General features: G+C 56.7%; 4 protein-coding genes across 8 annotated transcripts; 2 read left to right on the top strand and 2 right to left on the bottom strand.

Moving 5' to 3' along the window:
* Positions 1 to 4,407, bottom strand: POLR2G (RNA polymerase II subunit G). Its single transcript, XM_044426867.1, has 8 exons — positions 4,328 to 4,407; positions 3,814 to 3,923; positions 2,868 to 3,027; positions 2,580 to 2,630; positions 2,118 to 2,183; positions 1,651 to 1,722; positions 688 to 721; positions 1 to 171 (listed from the first exon to the last, which is right to left on the bottom strand). The coding sequence occupies exons 1-8, from the start codon at positions 4,337 to 4,339 to the stop codon at positions 158 to 160; spliced, it is 519 nt and encodes a 172-aa protein (XP_044282802.1). The 5' UTR covers positions 4,340 to 4,407; the 3' UTR covers positions 1 to 157.
* Positions 4,408 to 5,181: 774 nt separating this feature from the next.
* On the top strand, positions 5,182 to 16,012 carry LOC123021795 (pre-mRNA-processing factor 39-like). 4 transcript variants are annotated; one of them, XM_044426870.1, is made up of 15 exons: positions 5,182 to 5,324; positions 6,188 to 6,474; positions 6,987 to 7,112; positions 7,465 to 7,583; positions 8,164 to 8,331; positions 8,682 to 8,877; positions 10,169 to 10,276; positions 10,640 to 10,804; positions 11,288 to 11,414; positions 12,247 to 12,515; positions 13,495 to 13,679; positions 13,792 to 13,866; positions 14,876 to 15,029; positions 15,457 to 15,535; positions 15,753 to 16,012. In XM_044426870.1, exons 1-14 carry the CDS (start codon positions 5,210 to 5,212, stop codon positions 15,517 to 15,519), a joined length of 2,157 nt encoding a protein of 718 aa, XP_044282805.1. In that variant the 5' UTR covers positions 5,182 to 5,209; the 3' UTR covers positions 15,520 to 15,535; positions 15,753 to 16,012. The 4 variants fall into 4 exon arrangements, with proteins under 4 accessions (XP_044282805.1, XP_044282807.1, XP_044282806.1 ...); XM_044426872.1 differs by having other exon boundaries at positions 5,182 to 5,297; positions 15,457 to 16,012; XM_044426871.1 differs by having other exon boundaries at positions 14,879 to 15,029; positions 15,457 to 16,012.
* Positions 16,013 to 17,202: 1,190 nt separating this feature from the next.
* On the bottom strand, positions 17,203 to 19,388 carry MRPL49 (mitochondrial ribosomal protein L49). The gene is made up of 4 exons (XM_044426875.1): positions 19,287 to 19,388; positions 18,734 to 18,899; positions 18,159 to 18,283; positions 17,203 to 17,369 (listed from the first exon to the last, which is right to left on the bottom strand). Exons 1-4 carry the CDS (start codon positions 19,386 to 19,388, stop codon positions 17,223 to 17,225), a joined length of 540 nt encoding a protein of 179 aa, XP_044282810.1. The 3' UTR covers positions 17,203 to 17,222.
* A 134-nt stretch (positions 19,389 to 19,522) lies between these two features.
* FAU (FAU ubiquitin like and ribosomal protein S30 fusion) lies at positions 19,523 to 22,246 on the top strand. Of its 2 annotated transcripts, none has more exons than XM_044426879.1 (5): positions 19,523 to 19,630; positions 20,133 to 20,220; positions 20,856 to 21,000; positions 21,315 to 21,370; positions 22,081 to 22,246. In XM_044426879.1, the coding sequence occupies exons 2-5, from the start codon at positions 20,146 to 20,148 to the stop codon at positions 22,204 to 22,206; spliced, it is 402 nt and encodes a 133-aa protein (XP_044282814.1). In that variant the 5' UTR covers positions 19,523 to 19,630; positions 20,133 to 20,145; the 3' UTR covers positions 22,207 to 22,246. The 2 variants fall into 2 exon arrangements, with proteins under 2 accessions (XP_044282814.1, XP_044282815.1); XM_044426880.1 differs by having other exon boundaries at positions 19,550 to 19,640.
* Positions 22,247 to 23,029: the final 783 nt, after the last annotated feature.

Here is a 23,029-nt window from a genome sequence, read left to right as displayed (position 1 = left end):
TTGTAGCAAGGACTCTTTAATGCAGAAAGAGCGGAGGCGGGTCTTCCCGTCCCGGCTGCCGAGCGAGGAGGAGCCGGGAATTCGCAGGCCGGCCTCTTCAGCCTGCTCCTCTCTGGCTGCCCGCACGGAGGGAACAGCTGGTGGCAGGTCCGACGCTTCAGCTGACGAGGCCTGCAAGAGGCGGGAGAGACGCTGCTTGGCCCGCTGCCGGCACAGCGGGCCCGTGGAACTCAACGCCTGCTGCTTGGCAGGAGCATCCCCACGGGAGCCAAGCCTGGCGAGCCGGTCTGGGAATTTTGTATTAGCTCCTGGAGAAGGATGCCTCTTTGGGAAGCCGCTTTGCGGAGGGCGCCAAGCACGGCGGCTGGCTCTGCTCACTGAACCTTGCTGCCCTCCGGCCACACTGTCACACACCCTCTGCTCTGACCCAGCTGGGTCTCCGGGCTCCAGTGCAAGGGAGAAGTTGAGCCCACGTGCCGAGTCCCCCCGTCCCGCTCCACTCTATCATCCTGAGGGTTTTCCCCCCAAACTTTCGTCTGGGCGGCTCAACGGCCTTTGCCTGCCCCCTCCAAGCACCCGCTCTTTCCAGGTGGCCTGCTCTCCTAATCGCTTACTTCGAAGAGTCCCGGGAGGACTGTGGCCCTGATCCCTCCCATCCGGCCATGCCCAGGGAAGCACAAAGCTTACCGAGGTAGTCGTCCATGAGCGATCCGATAGCAAACTGCAGAAATGAGAGAGGAGTGTCGAACGGGAAGGAACCTGTCCAACCCAGGGCGTTCGGCATCAGTGGCATGCCCCCCATTACGCGGGCCCGGAGGGGAGCCGAAGACAGGGGTGAGAGCTCCTCTCCCGCCACGCTGCAAAAGCCCCAAAGGCCTGGCCGTTCGCTGGGCGAACCCGCAGCACGCCCACGCCCCACGGGGCCCCCTCGGCCCTCCAGCCGGCTGCGGCGCGGATCCCTGCCTCCCCCGCTGCTGAGCCCCTCGCCCCGCCCCCCGCGGGCCAAGCGCGGCCCCCTTCCTCCCCCCGCCTTCCTGCCTCCACCCAGGAACCTCAGCAAGCACAGCCGGTTCTCTTTCCCCAAACCCTGGAGATGTCCAGCTGCGTCCACAGCCAGCTTTACTGCCTGCCCGTCCTGGGCGTCTTGCCCGGCCTGGTCAACGCACTCAACCCGCCCGCTTATCCGAGGCAGCTCTGAAGAGGCAGCTTGCTATTTGGCTCGCTTGCAGAGTTGCCAGGGAGCGGGAGCCAAATTACGGGCTGAAAAGTACCAGGAAAGGGGGAGGAGGTGGGAAAGAAAGGGAAGGTGCGTGGAAAGGTAGGAAACGTCTCCCTTAGACTGACAAAGCAGCTCATGGAGGAGCAAAGGTCTCCTTCTGTTTCTCCCCCGGCCATTCACTGGCTCCATCCCTGGGACCGGAGGCCTTGTTCTGCAGGACTGTCCACTCCGGGACCGAGCAGCCGCAGGCCTCGAAGGTGCTCCGGACTACCGTTCCCGTCAGCGCTGCCAACGCAGCCACTGGAGGGGGCTGATGGGAGCTGCAGGCCACACCTCCGGACAGCCAACAGCTGCCCCAAGTCTCCCATGCACACACGGAACAGCCAGGAAAGTGGAGGAAGGCCCCACACGCACACCGCACACGAACTCACAATGTCGTTCTTGTCCACTCGCGTCCCCACAATCTTCAGTCTGATTTCATCATCTTGCTGGATGACGATATCCTGCGGATGGGCGAGGGGAACAAGCGTCAGGCAGCGCCGAGTGTGGCTACACAGAATCCTTCTCCTGGGAACGCTCAAGCCGGGAGAGCCGAGGAGGCACCACCGAGGAACAGACAGGAGACATCCGCTGGCCTGGAGAACCTCAAGGGCGGCAGATGCACAAGCCCTCTTGGGAAGAACCCGCAAGGGGCCCTCTAAAACCACCCCGTACTCGTGGTTACAGAAAGCCGATTGGCCTAATTACGGGGTGGAAGGGGAGAAAAGACCAGGAAGCGGCGAAGGGGGAGTGGCTGGGATGCGGCAACAGCCGGGCGGGTAGTCAAACGACCCCACCGCAAGCCCCCTCCGCACGAGCCCCCAAAGCGGCCCCTCCTTGCCGCAGCGGGAAAACTGACCTCGTCCACGCTCTTGTAGCAAGGCGGATTGGAGTTGGGGTCGAATTCCATTTCGGAGGGAATGGACTGCAGAGAGGAGGAAAAGCGAGTGAGTGGCCAGAGGACGGGCAGGGCTGCGGCTGACCGTCAGCTGTGTGTGCAAAAGGCCCCGGAGCCTGCAGCCCCGGGGTTTCCTGGCTGCAAGTCTGGCTCACAGCCCAGGGCAGGGCGGCAGGACTGAAAGCCCCGGGGCTCACCGGGGAGCCGAAGCAGGGGCACCCGGCCCAGCCACGGACCCGGAGGCAGCCCGGCTCGGCACCGACAGCAGTGCAAGGACCGGGCCAGGAGCTGGCAAGGCACACAGCCCCGGGCCCCTCAGGCTGGGACTGGCCCCGGGGTGGCCCACTCACTCTTCCCTGCCCTCATCCGTCCCCTTCCAAGTTGCACCGGCCCCCTGTGCCCACCGCTGAGCTCAGCGCTTACGTGCCGCGAGATGAAGCAGGACATGGGTCCGATCTCGGTGAAGAGCCCCACCTGGGAGAGAGAGCAGCGCATCAGGAGCATTCACCCTGAGCGTGAGCAGAACGGGGAGCTGCTGACGTGGCCACCCGGGGAGGGGGGCCTTGGGTGGGGTGAATGCCCTTGCTGGTCACTGAGCCCTCTTCAGCGGCGTGACAGCCCCCGCCCCTCTTGCACCCACCTCCTGCCGGCATCTCCCTGCACGGCAGAGGCAATGCATGTCCCCACCCTCCCGCAGTGCCCGCACCTCACCTTGTTCACCTGGGTCACCATGGCGTCCACGACCTCCCCCTTGAAAGGCCGGAAAACGATGGCCTTATATTTGACCGGGTAGAGGACGAAGCCCCGGCCCGGCTGGATCACGCCTGCCCCGATGTTGTCGATCGTAGTCACGGCAATGACGAAGCCATACCTGGAGAGTGGGTTGGGGAGGCATGTCATATGTGGAGTGGGGAAACAGGCCGTGAGGACTGGATGGCGGTGAATAAATAGTGCTTTCCTTTACGTACAAAATCTGGGGAATTTACTCCTTTTCCCCTAATGTTCAAGGGTCAGAGTGTGGAACTCCTTGCAGGAGGATATGTCCCAGAAAACCTCAGCGAACTGTAGACGTTCTCAATGTAGGCAGCACTACACACAATCCTAGGCACCAAATGCCTGCAGGTGGCATGCATCATGAGGGAATTCCAGTTTTTCTGGGGACGCACAGCGAATGACCATGTGTCAGTGCAGCTCTTTAGGCTGCACTCCTAGACACACGCCCTCATGGATGCGTGGGTGAGGCGGGGCATTCTTGATGCTGCCTTAAAACTGTTTTACGAACACCCTGCAGGAAGGAAGGACCAGTCTACTGACAAATTTGCAGATGACACCAAAGGGGGGGGTTGGCCACAACTGGGGAGATGGTTCTCCGGATCTAAAAGGATCTGGACAGACTGTGAGAGTGGAATACAAGAATCCATACCAGATGTGCTTTCCTGGAAAGGCATCCCAGGGGAGGGGAAGCGCCACCTGCGAAAGGGCCATAATGGGGCTGCCCCCTCCTCAGCTGCAAGGACAGGATTGCCCAAGCTCACGTGGGCACACGTGGTCTCCACGGTGACATTGCTGGGCTCCACACTGGTCTTCCTCCAGGCCACCGCTGGTCGACACCCGCAAACACTGGGAAGAAAGGGGCCCAATCCACCCTCTTACTTACTTGCCCGTACAGGTCCCCTCCACCTCGGTGAAGAGCTTTTGCTTCACTGTGTTAAGCAGGTTGGGCCCGAAGTAACGGGGATGCAGCAGGATTTCATGTTCCAAGGAGATCTGGCGGCGAAAACCGGGGGCGGGGGGGAGAGGGAGGATACCGCTGCGTCCTCCGCAGGACCCCGAAGGCGGCCGTGCAGCCCCCACCTGCGGCGGCCCGGGGGTTGCTGGGGAGCACTCGCCCGCCGGCCTGGGGGCGCCGGCACCGCCCCCCGCTCGCCCAGCCCACGCGCCCTTGGCCGGGCGGCCCTCCCCTCCCCTCCCCTCCCCTCCCCTCCCGGCGGCCAGAGGCGGGTCAGCCCTGCCCGTGGAGCGGCCGGAGCGCGGAACGTCCGCGCGGAAGGGCCGCCGAGCCCCGGCCCCGCGCAGCCCTGCCCCGCAGCCCCCGGCGGCCCGGCCCGGCCCGGCCCACGCGGGGCGGGGGCGGGGAGGGCAGCGGCCCCCGCGCTCCGCGCGCGACTCACGTGGTAAAACATCCCTCCGCGCCGCGGGCGCCCCTGCCCGGAAATGACGCCGCGCCGGGCCCCGCCCACGCCTCGCCAGGAGCTTCCGCGGCTGCGCGGAGAGGCTGGTGGGCGCTGGCGGGCCGGTTAGGGAGATTGCACCCCAATTGGCGTGGGGCCAGGTTTGCGGAGCTGAAGTGGATACTGACGTCTCGTTTTCCATTTACTTAACGCAGAAGTGGGCTATCCTGTTGAATTCTAATACTAGATTGCAAAGAATTTGGAGATGCTTGCATTTTTCATGCAGGACGGCGTGAGTTGCAGGCCTTTTAATGTCTAAACAGCTTTGGCTGTTGGGCAGTATAGTAATTACTTGAAAAAGTTGCATGGGGTGATGCTTTTCATCTATTAACCTCCGAACACGGTTTCTATTAAAATGCAAAATAATAATGACTATATAACATTACAATATAAAAGCAGAAATTAAGAAGATGTCCTTCAGCATAACTGAGTGGGGAATATCGGGAGCTGTAGAACTTTCTTTGTCTCAAGGTGCACAGGGTTGGACCCTAGAAACTTTTTAAAATTAAAACTGCAGTTCTTCCTTCTGAGAACTTTTGTGCGGGGCAGGGAGGGACAAAGCTAGTGCCCAAATGCACCCCGAGAGCCGACCCTCGGCGCGCCTCTATCTTCGCAAGTCTATGGAAGAGCGCGGTGGCCGCAGCCGCTCTAGCCCGGCGCGGCGCGCGTCTCTGCTCCCCAACTCTAGGTGGGCTTCCGGGGGTGTCCCGGGCTTCTGGCCAATGGCTGCCACGGCCATGCCGCCCGTCCTGTTCCGGCCCCGCGGCCGCGCAGGCGCAGTGCGGCCCAGCGGGAGCGGCGCGGAGGGAGGCCCGCATCAAGATGGCGGCGGAAGGGCCAGAAGCGCCGGCCAGCCCCGGTCGTGGCGGGACCGAAGGCGGCGAGGCAGTCCCGGGGGCAGAGGCGGCCGGTGAGGCCGCCGCTGTGGACCGCGCCGGTTAGGAGTTGGCCGGGCTGGCTGCGGGGCCGGGGAAGGGTTGGGGCAGAGCGCGGCGCCCGTGGGCAGCGGGGCAGGACCGGCTCGCCGCACCGGACCTCCTCCGGGGCGGGGGGGGGGGCTCCGCCTAGCCCAGGGCCCAGCTTCCAATGCGGGACAGCGCGGGGAGGCGGGCCGCCGAGAGCAGCCGTCGCTGGGGCATGCTGCAAAGGGCCCGCCCCCTTCGGGCGGTTTCTGGCCGGCTCCGGCTCTCATGCTGCCTCCGGGGAAGCCGGTGCGGTGCGCATGGCCGGGCGGCGAGTGCCTTGGCCTGGGCTTGCCCCCAGCCCGGCCCCGCTTCCGTGCACGGGCAGCCAGGATGTCGCAGCAGAGCGTGCGGGAGGGCCATCCGCCGTGCTCCCCCGCCCGCTGGTGCCCGGTCCTTGCAGGGACGGACCGCTTCTAGATGCGGGAGCTGCAGCCTAGGCTCTGGTGGGGGAGTGGGCTGCGGCACCATGGGTCAGCCGGCTGCGGCGTGGCTCTGGCCCCTTCCCCTAAGAGGAGGGCAGTTTTGATTTGCCTAGTGCCCAAGGGTGGAGAGTCAACTCGTCCCCCAGAAAGCATGTGCTTGGGAAGCAGGGCTGGCAAGCACTAGCTTTGTCTGCAGGTTTAAGGGGGAAGCCGGCTTTCCTTCTTGGTATGATTTGCCCTGTCAAATGTTAGGCTAGGGAACGCCGGACTCATCATGGCATTTTGTGCCCTTCCCACACCATGTCTGCTGAACAGCAGAAAAAGAGGCTGCTGTTAATATCTGACAGTCACCGAGATGATCTGTGGGGGGATGGAGGGGTTCTCATTTCCTTATTTGCTCCTGGGACCTGCAGGCCCTGAGCAAGAGGTGCTTCCTAAGCCAGATGAGGCGGCACCAGTACAAGGCTGCAACGGGGTCAGCACCGACGCCAGTGCCGCAGCCCTGCGGCTCGAAGCGGCTATGGAGGAAGCCCCCCAGCCCCCTGCGCCTGACGTGGTGACTCATGCTGCACTCAGCATGCCCATGGAGGATCTCTCCATCACGTACCCGCTGGAATTTGAGCGCTACTGGAGGGCAGCTCAAGAGAACCCGCTCGACTTCACTGCGTGGACAGAACTGTTGCAGTATGTGGAGCAAGAGGTAGGCCGAGGACTTGTCCGTCTGCTTCGAGGAAGCCCCCAGAAGTCGCCTCGAGCAGCCCCTGGAGAATTCAGCCCCAGAGCACCTTCTCCGCGGCCCACCCTGTGCTCTTAAACAAGGGACCAGGGTCTGGCTTGGATTGCTGCTTGTGGTTTAATGGATCGAGCTTTCTTTGTAAACTGGGTAGTTCTTAAAACATTGCAGCGCAAATTTCAACGTTAGCAAATCGGCTTTAAAAAGTAACCCAGAATAAAAAGGGGAATATTCTGTTAATTGAAGTTAGCAGAGCACCTGGCTTGCTCGAAGGAGGTTGCAGGTGAATCCCAGCATCTTCAGGAAAAATGGTCTTGGGAAACAAGGCTGGGGCATCTTGCAAAACCTCCAATGGTCAGAGAAGATGCCCATGGCCCAATTTACTTAATTTCCCCCCATTTTTCAGTGCCAGGCTGTTTTTGTGTCCAGCGTCATCTCTTGAGATATCACGAAAGTACTTCCCTTTACCGCTCTTGCAGAATCACATTTATGCAGCCCGCAAAGCCTTTGACAGCTTCTTCATGCGGTACCCCTACTGCTACGGCTACTGGAAGAAGTACGCGGACATGGAGCGTCGCTTTGACTTCATCAAGGAGACAGAGGAGGTGAGGGGGGCAGCGCTGTGCCCCTGCTCTTGCGTGAGCTGCCAAATTCAAACCACCTCATGCAGAGGGACCCCTGTGCTGCTGCAGGGGTTAAAATCACCTGAAAGCAACACATTTCGGACCCGAGTGCGTTGCAGTGTGTGGCGATGCCGTCTCATCGCACAGGGCAGATCTATCTTGAATGTGAAAAAAGCCCTCATCTGGGCAGGCTCCCTAGCACAAGTTTGTTTCCAGCGACCTCCAGGGTGTCCGAGGAGAAAGGGCGATCCACAATCTTGGAAAGAAAAGGATGCACGCACGTGCACGCACGCCCGGTACAACCCACACAATCCTCCTCTCTGCTGCTGCACAGGTCTTCCAGCGAGGTCTTCAGTCCATTCCCCTCAGCATGGACCTGTGGATCCATTACATCTCCTTCCTGCAGTCCACGCTGGATATGAATCTGCCAGACTCTGCTCAGAAGATCTGTGGGTGGGTCGTGCGAGCGTGGATGGCGGCTGAAAGTGGGAGGTCACCGGGGAAAGGGCAAGGCGCCGGACTCTTGTGCCAGGAAGCCCTCCCTCCAGGCCCAGGAATGTCATTTAGCAGGGCTCCACTCGTTCCTTGCCCCGTTTGAAGGCAGAAGAGAGTTGGTTTTGGCTGTCCGGGGAGCTTGCCATACCCTGCGCCCTTCGCTGAGGCGCTCCAGCTACCTCGGCAGCACGGTAACCAAGCAACCTGCAGCTCTGGGGCTCGTACCACCCCAAGTTAAGAGCGGGGATTGTTCGGGGTCTTTATTCAGGTGCCAGGATGATCACTACCTAGTTCTGCGGTTGCTTCGGGGGCCCTGGAAGCATCTCTGGGGCCAGCATACCTGTGCAAAGGTCAGCAGGAAGTTCGGGAGGACCGGTGGCAGCTGGAAAGGAAAGCTGGAACGGAGTTTCCAGAGGAGGGCGTGGCCGGCTAGAACACGGCCCGTTCCTGAAGGGGGCAAGGCCACCGTGGCTGCAGCTTGTTGCACATGCCGCTTGTGACATCCGTGCCGTTCCCTTTCTTTGCTCTGCCCCTGCAGTACTTTTGAGTCGGCCGTGGCTGCTGCAGGGGTGGATTTCCGCTCAGACAAACTCTGGGAGATGTACGTGGATTGGCAGAGGGAGCAGGGTGACCTGAAAGCCATCACCGCCATCTACGACCGCGTGCTCAGCACTCCGACCCAGCTGTACAGCCATCACTGGGAGAAGTAAGTTCCCAGGCTGGGGGCAGCCGGAGCCCACGGGCTTCTGGGCCTCCTTCAGGGGGCCTGCTCCGTGTCGGTGGCAGAGAAAGGACGTTTCACGTGCCCATCTGGTTTCTGCTTCCTCCTTCCCCGCTCTGAAATGCCTCTCCTAGCTTGCTTACAATAAGACCTTTCCGCTAAAATGAGTGGGTGTTCTGTTTTGCCCCTGACCCTCTCCCCCTACCCTCCTCTTTGGCACCCACCCCTCACAAGGACTGGATGGCTGCTTCAGAAGGGCTAGCAGGCCGGGCAGGGGGCACTGGAGCAGCTCAGCCGAGCCGAGCGCCACCGTCCACATTTCTCCCCCTTGGCAGGTTCAGGGAGCACGTGGCCAGCCACTCACCCAGAGATATTCTCTCCACGGAGGAGCTGGTGTGGCTTCAGTCTAAGATAGTCTCCGACACGTCAGCCAAGACCACGGAAATGGAGGCTGAGGAGGCTCCGCCTGGGGAGGACATGCCCCTGAAGACGGACACCCTGCAGGAGACCGGAGAGGGGAGCCAAATGCTGGTAGGTGCCGGTGCGGCTGGCCGCTCTGCTTGCTCTGAACCTCAGAGGCGTCGATCCCGCTGGATTCTTCCTGGTTCCCGCATGCAGAGCAAGGCCACAGCTGAGCTCTTTGATGCCGCGTGGCAGCAGCCATGCCACGGTGCCGTCTGTGAGGGGGCAGGTCAGGCGCGAGAGCCGCGTCTGCTGGCAACTTGGCCACGCGTCTGCTGGCCAGCCACGCCCACTGAGCACAACTGCCGCACGCGTGAGGTGCCAGCCATCCTGGTTGCCCGCCGAATATTAAGCAACCGTCTGTCCTGAGAACACCAGCTGCTGCTACGTTTCAACAAGTGCTTGCTTCTGCCTTTCTAAACGTCTCTGTCTGGCTTTTATCTGCTTTACGAGTCTGTGGGAAGTAGCCCATTCTCTGTTCCTGAAGCAGGGGAAGGATGCGCTGGTTCTCCCGCGGCTGCCCCTGGAGGAGGGGGGGTTGGAGCCCTCCCTTCCAAAGCCTGCTTCTGCACAACACAGGTGCTTTCTCTTTTGGCTCCAGCCAATAGGCTCTCAGAGCAGCTTCTGAATAAGGCAGGTCCCGCCTTCAGTGATGTAATCTAAAAGTCACAATGCAAAAGGAAGAGAGGGAGGAAGGAGGAAAAACGGCAAAAGTCTGGCCCCATGTCTTCGTTTCAAGAGTTCTTCCAGCTGCTCTTTTTGGCAGGGACTAAGGAAAGAGTCTCTTGCAGCTGCCTCTTCCCTGGCCAGTGCGTGAGGCTAGGCTGGACGCTCCGTTACTGTGACGTTTATCCTGGGAAGAGGAAGGAGGCGGGTGGCCTTCCAGCAGCCCCTGGGATCTCTGGGCAAGGGGATGAGGCCAGAGCGTGCAGGTGCCTGAGTCCTGGCCCCACACGCTTCACCACAACACCACACTGACTGACTCTCTGGCTGTCTCCAGGGAAACTCCCGCTTTCTCTGGGAAGTTGCATGGGTTCCTGGATAAAGTGGAGAAGGAAGCAATGCCGGTTGAAGCACTGTTCGGACAGTGGAGTTCAGATAAATTAACGGAATGAGATGCACGAGTCCATGGCTGACAATTAGCTCTTATAGGCAGAAAAGAAAGTAACCATGCTTAGAGGCTAGGAATAAATGGGACATGGCTCCCGTCCTGCATTGCTCGGGCACTTCCCATGGGTCGAAGGGAAAATGCTGCAGTAGAAGGCTCTGTGGACTGATCTGGCAGGCAATATTTGTGCTGGTTCTGATGTGCTTGTAAACATCACTTCACTCAAAATGACCCGCCGGTTTTGCGTTTCAGGGACCCCTGGACAATGACAAGATCCGGGAACTTGTATTGTCTATCCGCCAACAGATCTTCGCCCAGAACGAGGCAGAAGTCAGCAAGCGCTGGAATTTTGAGGAAGGGGTCTGTATGGCTGAACTGTGTGGCACATGAAAGCAGCAGCTCTCAGATGTGACAGCATCCTGTCTTTGGGTGGAATTTTAATTTTATTTAAGATCCATTTTCTAGCCATTTTGGTCACAGAGTCCCTTCGCTCTGTCAGCGCCTGAAAACCCTAAAAGCCAGAGGGGTTCCAAACAGTGACTTGAGAGGCGACTCGCTTAGTTCTTTGCCTGATTCAGACCAGCAGAGAGACTTGATGTTGCTGTGAGAACCCAACACCATGAGGACTAGGGTGCTGCGAACAGATCTCCTGCAGCAAGAACTGCTTTTATTTGCTCGGGTTGCTCTCTCTCCGTTACATGGTTTTGTGGCCCTCCCTTTTAGATCAAGAGGCCCTACTTCCATGTGAAGCCCCTGGAGCGAGCCCAGCTGCGGAACTGGCGGGACTACCTGGACTTCGAGATCGCCAGTTCCTCCCACGACCGCGTCATAGTCCTCTTCGAGCGCTGTGTTATTGCCTGCGCCCTCTACGAGGAGTTCTGGATCAAGGTGCGTGCTCCTTTTCGGCAAGGCGTCCTCCTCACCTGCTCCCCTTTCCAAGTGGACCTGTCTGAGTCCCCCCGACGTCACGGCAGATCAGTGTGGCAGGTCCTTTCCGTTGCCCTTTGGGCTCCTGCTGGGGTGGCAATTAATATCACAAGCAAGAAGCATCCCGTGGATGCCCGGGCGCATCGCTTGGCCTGGTGCTGCTGACACACAGGCCCGCATGGGGGTCTGCTTTGGGCATGTGTGTTCCAGCCAGCCAGCCAGCCAGCCACCCACATGAAACTGGGTGGGCCCCCAGACCGATCCACCTCCTCAGTGCCCCCAGGAGTGCAAGAAGGGGTGTGTCGGACATGCGTGCGGCACCAGCTGGAGTGCAGGCTAGAAGACGCCGCTCTGGCGTTCGCCCCTTTGTCTGTGGCCGAGTACCTCAGCCCCCCGCCTGCCTCTCTGGTCATTCCCTTCTCCTTCGGCTCCCCCTTCTCCCAGTACACGCGGTACCTCGAGAACCACAGCATAACGGGGGCCAGGAGTGTCTTCCAGAGAGCCTGCGGCTACCACCTCCCTCGGAAGCCCAACGTCCACCTCCTCTGGGCTGCATTTGAGGAGAAGCAAGGTGAGGAAGGGGTCTTTCCAGCGTTTCCTGCTTCCCAGACTGAGACGCAACGTGGCCAGTTACTCAGATCTTTTTTCCAGCCGCTGTAGGTTGTGGCTTATAGGACTAGGCCCGTCTTGAAGGTTCCCAGACTAGCTGGAAAGTTCTACAGAACTCAGCATACAAAAGAGCAGCCTTGGTGTTGAGAAGGACAAAGATATGCTTTGCGAGGCTAAGAGTCCGCGCTCGCCACCCTTGGCCTGGCATATCTGAGGCAGCCGGGCAGCCCAAATTCTTCTGTCCCCATGCATCTTTTTCTGCCTATATATTATCAGGCTATCCTGACAAAGTCCAGCTTTGCTATGACTCTGGGTAGTGTGTGGTGCCAGAGGCATTGCTCAAAAAATCCAGTCCCGAGGGATGTCTTTCAGCCTGTGGGCCAAATTCTGTTTTGGAGAAACTCGGGCTGCAGAAGGGGGGTGAAGTCAGAGCAGCTGAGCCAAACTTCACCAGATATTCTCATTTAATGCTTTCTGTTGTCAGTAATTAACTCCTCAGGCACAGAAACTGGGAGAAGACAGGAGATTGGTAGCTGGGGGAAGGTGGCAGGGCTTCTAGGGGATTCCCAGAAGATCAGATTAGGATCACAGGATTGGACCCCGGGGACTGGGCCTGAAATGCTGCCTGACCAGGTTGGCGAACGCAATTCCTGTGAGGTCGCTCGGCCAGTTTTGAGGATGCCCGTCTGTTGTCACGGCTGGAATCCCGGAGGCTCCCCGGCGTGGCTTGGGAACGGACTGCCGCAAGTGGCGTGCCCACGCCGACGCTGGTGCCTCCCTGCCCGTCTGTGCAGGGGAAGTGGAAGAGGCGCGGCGCATCCTGAAGACCTTCGAGGAATGCGTGCCCGGCCTGGTCATGGTGCGTTTGCGCCGCGTGAGCCTGGAGCGTCGGCTGGGCAACATGGAGATGGCCGAGGCACTCCTGATGGAAGCCATCCGGGACAACGAGGGGATGCCCGTCTCTTCCTTCTACTCAGTCAAGTTAGCCCGGCAGGTTTTGAAGGTGCAGAAGAATTTGATCAAAGCCCGGAAAATCCTCTTGGAGGCACTGGAGAAGGATCCGGTAAGAGTGCTGGTCGAGAGGGCTGTCTTTCTGAGTTCCAGAGCAGCCTGAAGGGGGGAAGCCGACGCCTGCGTTGTCTTTTTCCTTTGGATGTGCAAATCGTTAGTCTCCTGCATTTAGGGCAGGACGAGCAGATGAGTCGAGCCTGAAAGTGTATGGAGGACGGTAGTCCTGGTCCTGCAAAGCCGGACAAGGACCGGCGCTCCGGCTGCTTCCCAGGCTTGACACAAAATTCACTTCCAAGTGGAGATGCCAAAGATGGGATCTGGGGTGTGTGAAAGAGGCCTCTTTCCACGGAGCGACACCCTTCCTTCCACTGGGACCTCCTCCCATTCTTTCACTAAGTGGGTCCCTTATATTCTCCCCCAACTGCCGCTCTGTTCAATAAACAGGCTCACAGAGCACCTCCGAGTCAAATGGAGCTCCACCAAAGTATCACACGAGGCAACTCGGTGCGCAAGTGTCCTTCAGCTGGGAGAGGGAGAAGTGGTCCATGTGTGCAGACACGTTTTGCATAGTCGTGCCACCTGCCCCCTGTACCTCTTTCACTTGCCAGGGTTTTGGCCGCATTTCTTTCCCTGGATAGAGGTGCATTCATGTGGCTTTGAGAAAAGAAAAAAGAAAAGATACACGGCCAGTTTTTATTATGGTGCCGTGAGACTCCGCACTTCCTAGCAGGTGTCTTTCCCCAGTTCCCCTTGAAGGAAACTAGAGCGAGCAAGGGGAAACAATCAGTTATTGTCCATATTACAGATGAGTATACACAGAAAAATGTCATTTTACAGGATTCGAAATTTTATGAGTGGGCTCACCAAGCTGCTAGCGAAATGTGGCAATGTTTCACTTTGAGCTGCACATTTTGGTCCAGAATTTAACATGCAAGGGGAGAGAGACTTCTTTCTTTCAAGTGTTACCCCCTGAGTCTGTGGAATATTCTCTCTGCCCCTCTCTCTGGATTGTGTATTTTCTTTGGCTGTAGGACAATGCTAAGCTCTATGCCAACCTCCTGGAGATGGAGTTCAGCGCCGACGTCCGGCAGAACGAGGGCAACACCATGAGCAGTTTTGACCGAGCCCTGACCAGCGGCCTCCCCTTAGAAACCAAGATTATCTTCTCACAGCGCAGGGTGGAATTCCTGGAGGACTTCGGATCCAGCATAAACAGGTAGTGGCAGCCCTGCGAAACTGCTCGATGGGAGAGCTGTTGCCCCCTCCTGTTTGGGACAGCATGGGCCAGTCTTCCAGCCCAGCGCTTACTCTGCCCTTTGCGTTACCAGCTTGCTGACATCCTACGACGAGCATCAGAAGCTTCTGAACCAGCAGATGATGAGGAAGAGGCTCTTGGAAAATGGGTGAGGAGCTCCCGAGATGCACCGTTCTTAGCGTTGGGCCTTCGCTGGTGCAGTACCTCGGCCAGAGATGGGGGTGGCAGCCAGCCAGCACAGGCTGCATCCGTAAGGCATCCATCACATGCGCCTTTATGTGGGAGTGAGCCGACCTGCATCCTGTGGGACAGGCTGGCTCCACGCCCGGCAAGCAGAGGCCCAGGGCTCCGTGCCGTCCAGGCCCTGGCCCGAGAGCAGAGGGAACCCCAGGACGGGCAGTAGGTGACTCCTCAGAGGGACGTGGCTGCAGGCTGACTGGGTTCCTCCAAACCCAGTTAATAATTTCTCTGTCACGGCAGAGGGCTGCCTGCCCACAAGACCAGCAGATGCACTGGCATTTCTTGGTCCAACTTGCTTGCTATATTGCATGCAATTAACTGTTCCTTCCCTTCTGGGGTGGGAGAAGTGCTGAGCTTCGCATTCCTGTAAATACCCTCTGGAGGGCATTGAGGCGGACACTGCTGGCTTGCTGTAAGGGGCGGGACAGACAAGTGGGTGCGGCGTGTACTGGATGATCCAAAGGGGGGCTCCACCATAAAGCTGAACATGCTCTCAGGGTGTGCAGGATGATATCGCTGTTCTGCGAATAAACAGCTTTGATGTACAACAGACCTGGACAAGTTCAAACACAAGGGCCAGTAAAGGTGGTTCCAGATGTTGCTCTGATCACAGAAACTGATTTTGTTTCCGACAACACGCGGGTAATTGTTCCTGAGGGAATAATAAAACCGCCAATTATACTGTGGTTCATCTACCTTCCAAAAGCAGGACAAGCTTCTTTGTCCTGACTTGCAGGCAATCAAACTGTGACAGGGCGTGTGCTTCTGCACACCTTGTGTAAGCACGGATTCCACAGCTGCTGTGGGGCCCCATGTGGCTGATTTCCAACACGAATCTGTTCAGGATTATAAACACAGGGAAAGACTCGCACCGCCCTTCCAGGATGTTAGCTAACTGCACCCTTTAAACTTCCAAGCAGTGGCGATGAAGCAGATGAGAAAAGGATGCGAGTGGAGGATGCTGCTGGAGGGGGCAACCTGGCAGTCGCAACGACGGGCATCACACCTCTGATGGCAGCTGACGTGGGCAACAGCGCCAGCAGCGCGTATAACTACAGTACTTGGTACCAGGTGAGGCTCCAGAGGCGGCCTGAGCTGATCGCTGGGACCAGTTCACGAAAAGGTTGCAAAGCTGCTCTTAAATCCGACCGTGCTTCGCTGGGGTGTGCAGCAGCGGAATTCCAGTTCAAAGGCAAAAAGGATTGTTTGTTTGTTTATAAAATTTCTATGCCGCCCATTACTTCCGTCTCTGTATTAGTCTTTCTTCGAGACTAATACAATCCTGAAGAAGCTATCAATTGATGGCTCTTCTAGAATAGGTTTTATAAGAGCAAATGTTCCCAATTTAAGCGAAATTCCATTTCAATTTTTAAAAATTGATCCAGAACATTGAAACGGCGTAGGAGAGATGCTGCCAGTCAACATGTTTAACATTCTGCAGTGAAAATGTTCTAGTTCAAGGGAACTTTCCTTCACTGCTCCCATGTTCTTTCTGCAGAACTACAGCAACTATGGGTACCAGAATGCCTGGAACTACAATCAGTATTACCAACAGACCTGAACACGGCCGCAGTGGGGTAGGGGCGGTCCCTCCGAGAGGCGGGGGCAGCTGCTTCTGGCGGATCCCAAAGTAGAGGCAAAACCAGTTCTGGCTTGGACCGTCAGGCACCTCCTCTAGCAGCCGTGGAGAAGCCAGAACTGCTCCCAGCTTACTTTTTGCTGTTGTTTTTTCTCCTCGTTTGGTGTGTTGAGCTGTCTGACCATCTGTGCCCAACTCTGACTTGCTGCCAGCAGGTTAGGTGCTGAAGGCACTCATTCCGAGCAGAGCTGCAGTTGCTCAGCACCCGAGGGAGGCCGCCCCAGTTCTCCCGAGATCCCCTGGGAGACCGAGTGATCACGGACTGCGTCGGCAGCAGGACACACAGAGCATCACACACACCATTTCCACTGAACTGAGTTCTCTGAACTAGTACCTCTTTTGTAAACTTTTTCCGCACCGTTTATGTGTTGCAACTGTAAATAAACTAGTTTTCTCTGACTTGAGTTCAAATACATCGCTCGTCTGATTATTTTATTTACTAGGGAAAGTGGGACTAAACCGAAAGGGAGTTTTGTTCTCACACTGGAGATTCTCACATGTTACACATAAATAACATAATACCTTTTACTTTGCTCATGTATTAAAGCAGAAACAAGACTGCCCAAAACTTACAACCAGAAGTCCCACCTAAGGCTCTCATTCAACCATCTCCTGAAGTCCTAGAATCTTCCACTCTTGACCACTGACATGAAAGCCAACAGCGATACTGATAAGAATACATTCTTTCAGTCCCTAGGTGATTAAGTAAAGATAGCCTAGCTAATGCTTTTATTACGTCAACTCAAGATCACAGAAGCATCCAAACTTGAAACAAAGCCGGGAGGAAGATGAAATGTGAGAAGAGGCTGCAGGTGTTCAAATGGGGCTACAAAGGTGATGGGGGGCAACTGTTGCCCCCACAGCTGTTGGGAGTAAAAAGAATGGTTGGCTGCTACCCAGAACTGCACCCTTAGCAAAACACAGGCTCTTTGCTGGGAGGAAAACAAAAGCAGATAAAATAGATTTTTTGACAGCAATGGTGCTTTTTATGTACTGGTTGAATACCGGTTTTCAAGTCCGATTGGGCCATCTGCCGCTCAAGCAGTCAAGTCCCAGCTTCAGGTAATGTGTAATATTTTCTCCTATTACACAGCTAAATTCAGTATTTTCTCAATCGTACAAAAAGCAACAATGTGAGATCGGAGTGAAATTGGAATACTGCATTTGAGTCTCCTGACAAAGATCCTTCTTTGAAGGATTAGATCGGTGACTCCCAGAAGAGGGAGAAATGCGTGCATTTCTTCAGCAGAGAGCAGCTTCCAGAACATCAGAATCTCCAGGCAGGGCTAGGAAAGACTCTGAACCCTGAATAACTGCTGCCATCTGGTGGCAGGAGCGCCAGGATAGGAGGACCAAGCATCGGCCGGAATGAGGCAGCTTCCTTAATAAGGAACTGTGGCTTGTGTAGGTAGAGGAATAGTTGAATCAGAAGCAGACCACTATGATGCACCTGAAAGTGCTATTCCTATCAGGAATTTGGATCCCCCCAGAGGCAAGATGCCACACTTAGGCCAGAAATTTCTCTAGTCTCTCACTATCCCCACTCCGCTGGTCAACAAACCCTAACGATGACCAGTGTCAATCTGCACAGAAGATAAAACAAGGTTCTCTCACAAATCTTTTATTTAAAAGCCCTTGTCCATCAGCCATGTCTTTAGTTCCTGGTCAAAATAGCCCTTGATACGGATGCTGCAGGAAATTTCATTCACTTGAGTGAGTGGTGTCTTTCCAGACAGCTCTGTGAGGAATTCCTTCACTTCATTCTCCAGTGCCTGGAAAAGTCCGAAGTTCACATTTCTGTCAAAATCCTCATGGTGCCACCGCCATGGGCCCAGAACGATACAGATGCCACTGCCTGTACCTGCTGAATGCACTTGCGGCGTTTGCTAGGACTCAATCCTGTTTTGGAGCCTTGGAGCCAGTCCTGGTTTACCGAGTCTCCCCCTCCTATCCTGGCTTAAACAGGAATTCTACATGGAAACCCTGGTTGTTCCATCATGCAAAGTATGGCAGGTCATTGAAGCAGGGGTCCTGTACATGCCAGCTAGTTTGGCATAGAGGGCAGGACTCTGAGCAGATGCGGAAGTGATTCTGGACTGGAAAATTCTTACAGTGCCTGTGGAAGCCTGCCAGAAGCAGTGCTAAATACTAAAATAATCTGGGGCTTGGGCCCACAGGGCTGAAAATATGCACCAATTTGCATATGGTAACATACAGACACTCAAACACCCCTCTCTCTCTACTAATGATATCCCTATTTCTAAAAAGACGTACATGAACAGGACAGGGGAAAGCTTCTGAAAGCAGGACAAAAAATCCAGACAGCAAAAGGCGAAACACATGCATGCCAAAAGCCTACTAAGCAGGGCAGGTGGGGTGCAACTGAGCTCATCGAGGCCCTGTACCTCTACTGGGCCAAGTGCCCACGGGCACCAGGGTGACAGGATCCTTGTCCCCAGGCTCCAAATGGAAATGTGGAGCTCCAACCTGAGTGAGCCACCCCAACGCTGCTTCTGAAAGCTGAGGCACAAAAGCCCACCAGAAGAAACGGGGACACCTACCCAGATATCTCCTTCAATCTTCCTGATAACAGTCATCTTCCTATTCCCATGGGTGATGTCTGTGTAGATGGGGAGGTTGTACATGCGTGAGCGCCGTACGAAGTAAGGAAGGTCAGGAGGTGGATCTGCCAGGAGAGAATGATCAAAACAGGCATTGGCTCTACAGATTATCTCATTTTATAACACAGAAGTAAAGAGATCACCAAAACCTGCGCAGCACAGACCTCCTCCTCCAACCTTGATTTTACAAGTACTATTGATTTTTATAATGTAATGTACTTGTACCTCTGAGGTTCTGACAGATTATAATAGGAGCAGGCAGACAGGGAAGCATGGGATTATAGGCTCTTTATACTAACCCCACCAGGCAACAGAAGTGTTACACTCCTTGACTCTCAACTGCACATGTTCAAACTAATTTATCCCAGCTGAGCCTTCAACATATGAGGTCTGCTATAGGCCCTTTTAGGACCCACCCAAATGCTAGGATACTTCCTCCCTCTTTTTTATACCTACAGTTACAATAGCCTAGAAAGAAATCAAATGCAGATTCTTCCCCACCAGTTCATTTTTACCTCGTGGTGGCCTCCATCCAGAAGGGGTGGGATATTGGTCATGCTTTGGAGGTACTGGTACTTGAGTAGCAGGTATTAGTCTCTCCACAAACACATACTCCTCGGTAGACTCAATAATCCCGGGATAGTTCTGGTCTGCAGAGCTAGATTCTCCCGAGACCTCGCTCTGAAACACAAGAAACCAGTGTGAAATCACCATTTTTGTCACATTATTTGTATGTTTTTGTATTATTTGTATGTTATCTCACAATGACACAAATAAATCTATCAAAACATATTCCCACTAAACCAAAAAGCTCACTGGGTAACTCTGAGGCGGCCATCGCTTCTCACCCTAATCTACCTCTCAGGGTTGTAGCAAAGATAGAGTTGGGTTCTATAGGCCAGTGCAGGCTCCTTCGAGGAAAACAGGCAGGCCATAAATACAATAAAGAGCAAATAAACAAAAATACTTCTGCGCATTAAGGAGGCTCCCCCCCAGGGCATCCTTCCCCTTCACCCCCCCCAAATGTCTTCCTTCCTTCCCCCTGTAACTCCCCCCGCGAGTCTCTACCATCTGGGCCGCCCCCAGCAGCGGCAGTCGCCTTTGCCCTCCTCGCAGCAGAACCCGCAGCTCCTCCCGCAGCCCCGCTCTGCACAAGGCGAGCGCCGCCATCGCTCCCCCTCCTCGGGCGGCGTCGCGGGCGGATGACACCATCGGCCGGCGCGCGTCTAAAGCGACGGGGTGACGTCACGGGCAGCCCCGCGGCGAGACGAGAAGGGCCATAGAGCTGCGGCCGCCTAGCGCGGCCCGCCCGCAGCGCGCCTGCGCGGCTACCGGCCCCGCCCCTCCCTTCTCCTCATCGGCGTGCGCGGCGCGGCGGCGGCTCCTTTTCTCCCGGCCTCCATCTTGGATCGGTGCGTGACGGTGAGGCGCGGCGGGCGGCCCTCCGCCGGACTCCCGGGTCCCGTGCCCGAGGGACCCCTCGGGCGCCCTTCCGCCCGGCCCTCGCGCAGGACGCGCGGCTCGGGGAGCGGCCGGGGTGCGGGCGAAAGGGCCCCGCGGTGCGAGCCCCGGCCGGGCGGCGCGGGGCCACTCGTGGCCTGCCAGCCTGGCCTGCCTCGCAGGGTTGTGGGGAGAGGCAGGGCAGGAAGCACACGAGCCCGCCAGGGACCGGTCACGCGGCCGTGTGGGTCTCGCTTGCTCGCCTCCCCCCTGCGCCAGGGATCGGGGCCCATCCCGTGAGCGTGGGGCGCCGCGGGGGGACGAGGCCGGTGTGGGGTAGTGAGCGGATTGAAGTCTGGTGGGGGGAGTAGGCGACAAAAGGCAAGTGCTGCAGCTGGGAATGTTGCAGCCAGATCTCCATCTTTTGTGCGTGCATTAGAAGCAAAGCTTCCTATTTTGCTCTCCTCTCTTCAGCACAAGCGGAACCATGCAGCTCTTCATCCGTGCTCAGAATCTGCACACCCTTGAGGTGTCTGGGCAAGAAACAGTTGCTCACCTTAAGGTAGGGAAGGACTATCTTACCTCGAGAAACTCCTATTTTGCTGATTATTGCTGGAGAAACAAGAAACTGCTATAGTTTCTTCAAAAGCCATATGTGCTCCTTACCTTTTAATCCTAAATTCCTCCAACTTGATGAAGGACAGTGGACCAGTGGTTTCCAGAAGCGAAGCTAGTCTGAATCGGATCAATGTCAGCATCACCTGCCAGTCAGAAGAACTGCAGGATATAAATTTTAAGAGATCGACAAAATATGCAGTCCATCTCCTTTCTACCACATTTCATCTCCTCTCTGCCCCATCCTACCTGCTCCTCACTGCATTGGTCCAGACGGATATTTATCTTTTCAAAGATTCATCTGGGCTTCGAGGAGGAGGCGACAGGAGTAAACACAAGTCTCTCTTGCTTTTCCCCAGACATACTGGGGAATAAAGTTTCATTAAACATATTTGCATGTTATGTTTTGTTCCACTGTGAGGCCCTGAATTGCTGTGGGCATCTTCTGACCACCTCACAGCCGTCATAAGACTCAGCGCCCTGCTCAGTCATGCCACCCTTTCCTTAGCAACTAGGGATGGGGCTGTCTTAGTGAGGTGGGTGGGGCGAAACCCAGCAGGCCTTCTGGTCTTCTCTCTTTAGGCCCACATTGCGTCCTTGGAGGGCATCACAGCTGAGGATCAGGTGGTGCTCCTGGGCGGGACTCCCCTGGAAGATGACGCTGTCATCGGGCAGTGCGGAGTGAGTGATCTCTCAACGCTGGAAATTGCTGCCCGCATGCTGGGTGGTAAGTGTGAAGCTCCTGAATTAGGCCTGGTGGGGCCAAGAGATGGTGCTTGAATTGAGACTCGTGAGAAGGCCAGTGCGGAGGATTGCTGAGGGTGAGCTGCCTCCTCCCTGCACACAAGGGCGGTGGCGTGTGCTGGCAGGCCATGCGGAAAAGGGCAGGCGCAGGGACAGCCAGGGGGAGTTCCGCGCCCCTCTCACAAGCTCCGGGGACCATTTCTGTCTGAAGAGGCTTGCTTTAAGCTCACACTTGATGGGAATGGTCACGCCTTGGGTGCAGGCTGCCACTGCAGTTCTTCTGTTTTCTCTCCCCAGGTAAGGTCCACGGCTCCCTGGCCCGTGCTGGAAAAGTGAGAGGGCAAACCCCAAAGGTACAACATGGAGGGTGACAGGGAGATGTGCTTGGGCGGGGAGCTGCTGGTCCGCACCTTTCAGCCTGCTCGTTGTGGGTTTGCTGCCTCTCTGATCGCCAGTCCTTTGGGATCGCGTGATGGGTGGGGGGGCTTTTTGCTCTCTCTTGCTGAACAGGAAGCAGAGTCTGCTTCCCACAGTCTTGCTGGAGGGTCCGGGGGGGCTTTTCTTGTGCAGCTTGGCTGCTCACTGGGTGTAAATGCATGGTTTACGGGTCAGCATCCTGCTATATTCCAAAGTGTGACTTCCTGAACGGGGCTCTGGAAGCTTGAGTTTGCCTGGAATTTAAGATGACCACTTGGGTGGCAGAGTTTTGGGCTGGTGAGGGTAGAAACAGCACCTTGCACACCAGTGCAGGCATCCTTGCAGCTGATGGCCTGAGTCCTGGCTCCAGTCTGTGCTGGAGTTGCCAGTACTTGGCTGGGGAATCTCTCCTGCCCGAACCACAAGCTCAATCTTTTCCCCAGCAGAGCCACAGAGGTGGGGGAAGCGGCTGCTTCAGAATGTCGGCCTCTTGGCATCTCGTGGGACAGAGTGGCAGGTGGGATGGGGGGCGGGGGTGGAGAATCAGAGAGATGCAGGATGCCAGCCCTCGGGAATGGGCACTGTGGGCTCCTCCTGCGGTTTGAGCAAGCGGGAAGATAACGTCCATTTGATTTGGTTCTCCAAGGTTGCCAAGCAAGAGAAGAAGAAGAAGAAGACCGGCCGCGCCAAGAGGCGCATGCAGTACAACCGCCGCTTCGTCAACATCGTGCCGGGCTTCGGCAAGAAGAAGGGCCCCAATGCCAACTCCTAAACGGTGCCCAGTTCTCCAATAAAGCTCGTATTTGCCTGGACCATTCCTGGAGTTGCTTCTTTGCCTGGTGGTGGGGGTTTTATTCCACCTCAGCTGAGGGTGGAAACCGCATGTGGGTGGGGGATCGATCACTCATGTGCCCTCTTTCCATAAGCTGCATTTGGGCACCTGCGGCACTCCTAACAGATGGTCCATTGCACGGGGATAGTTTTCTAAAATAGTGACCTTTGGGAGCGTGCGGTTCTTCAGTTACCAAAACAGGGTGGGAAGCATTAAAGAGAGAATACGCGAGAACAGAAGCTTAAACTGGAGCGTGTGCCTTCCCGTTTTCACATTTTATTTGAAACTTTTTGCCTATCCAAAGATTCCTGGAGGGGAGGTCTATGTATTAATAAACATGAGGCAGCCTTTGCATACTAACTCGCAATTTAAGATGCGACACGAGTTGCTCTCCGATGTATGGCACCTCCGTGAATTAATCCCCCCCGAAATACGTTGTATTCCGTGGTGAGCGGCCCCGAGGCGTAGCGAGTGGGGCGGCATGCAAGCCTGCTGAAGACATGGGGGCTGGCCATGAAAACGGCATTTGCGAAGCAGTCAGACCTCGGAAGGCGGCGCAGCGTGGGGGGGGCGGGCATCCCGCTCCCCGGGCCGCGCCCGCGCTCCCACAGCGCCCTCCCTGGCCGGGCGCGCGCACTGCAGTTCCGGGCGGGGCGGGGCGCGCCTGCGCGGGAGGGCGGAAGCGGCGGGCCGAGCGGCCGGGCGAGCATGGCGGAGGCGGCGGGCGGCGGCGGCTGCGGCTGCGGCGAGTGCGCGGCCGGCG

The sequence above is a fragment of the Varanus komodoensis genome, unplaced genomic scaffold (genome assembly GCF_004798865.1).
Source record: "Varanus komodoensis strain SLA01 unplaced genomic scaffold, ASM479886v1 scaffold189, whole genome shotgun sequence".
NCBI lineage: Eukaryota > Metazoa > Chordata > Lepidosauria > Squamata > Varanidae > Varanus > Varanus komodoensis.
The sequence above is the reverse complement of the archived record's forward strand: the minus strand, read 5'-3'. Positions and strand labels throughout refer to the sequence as shown.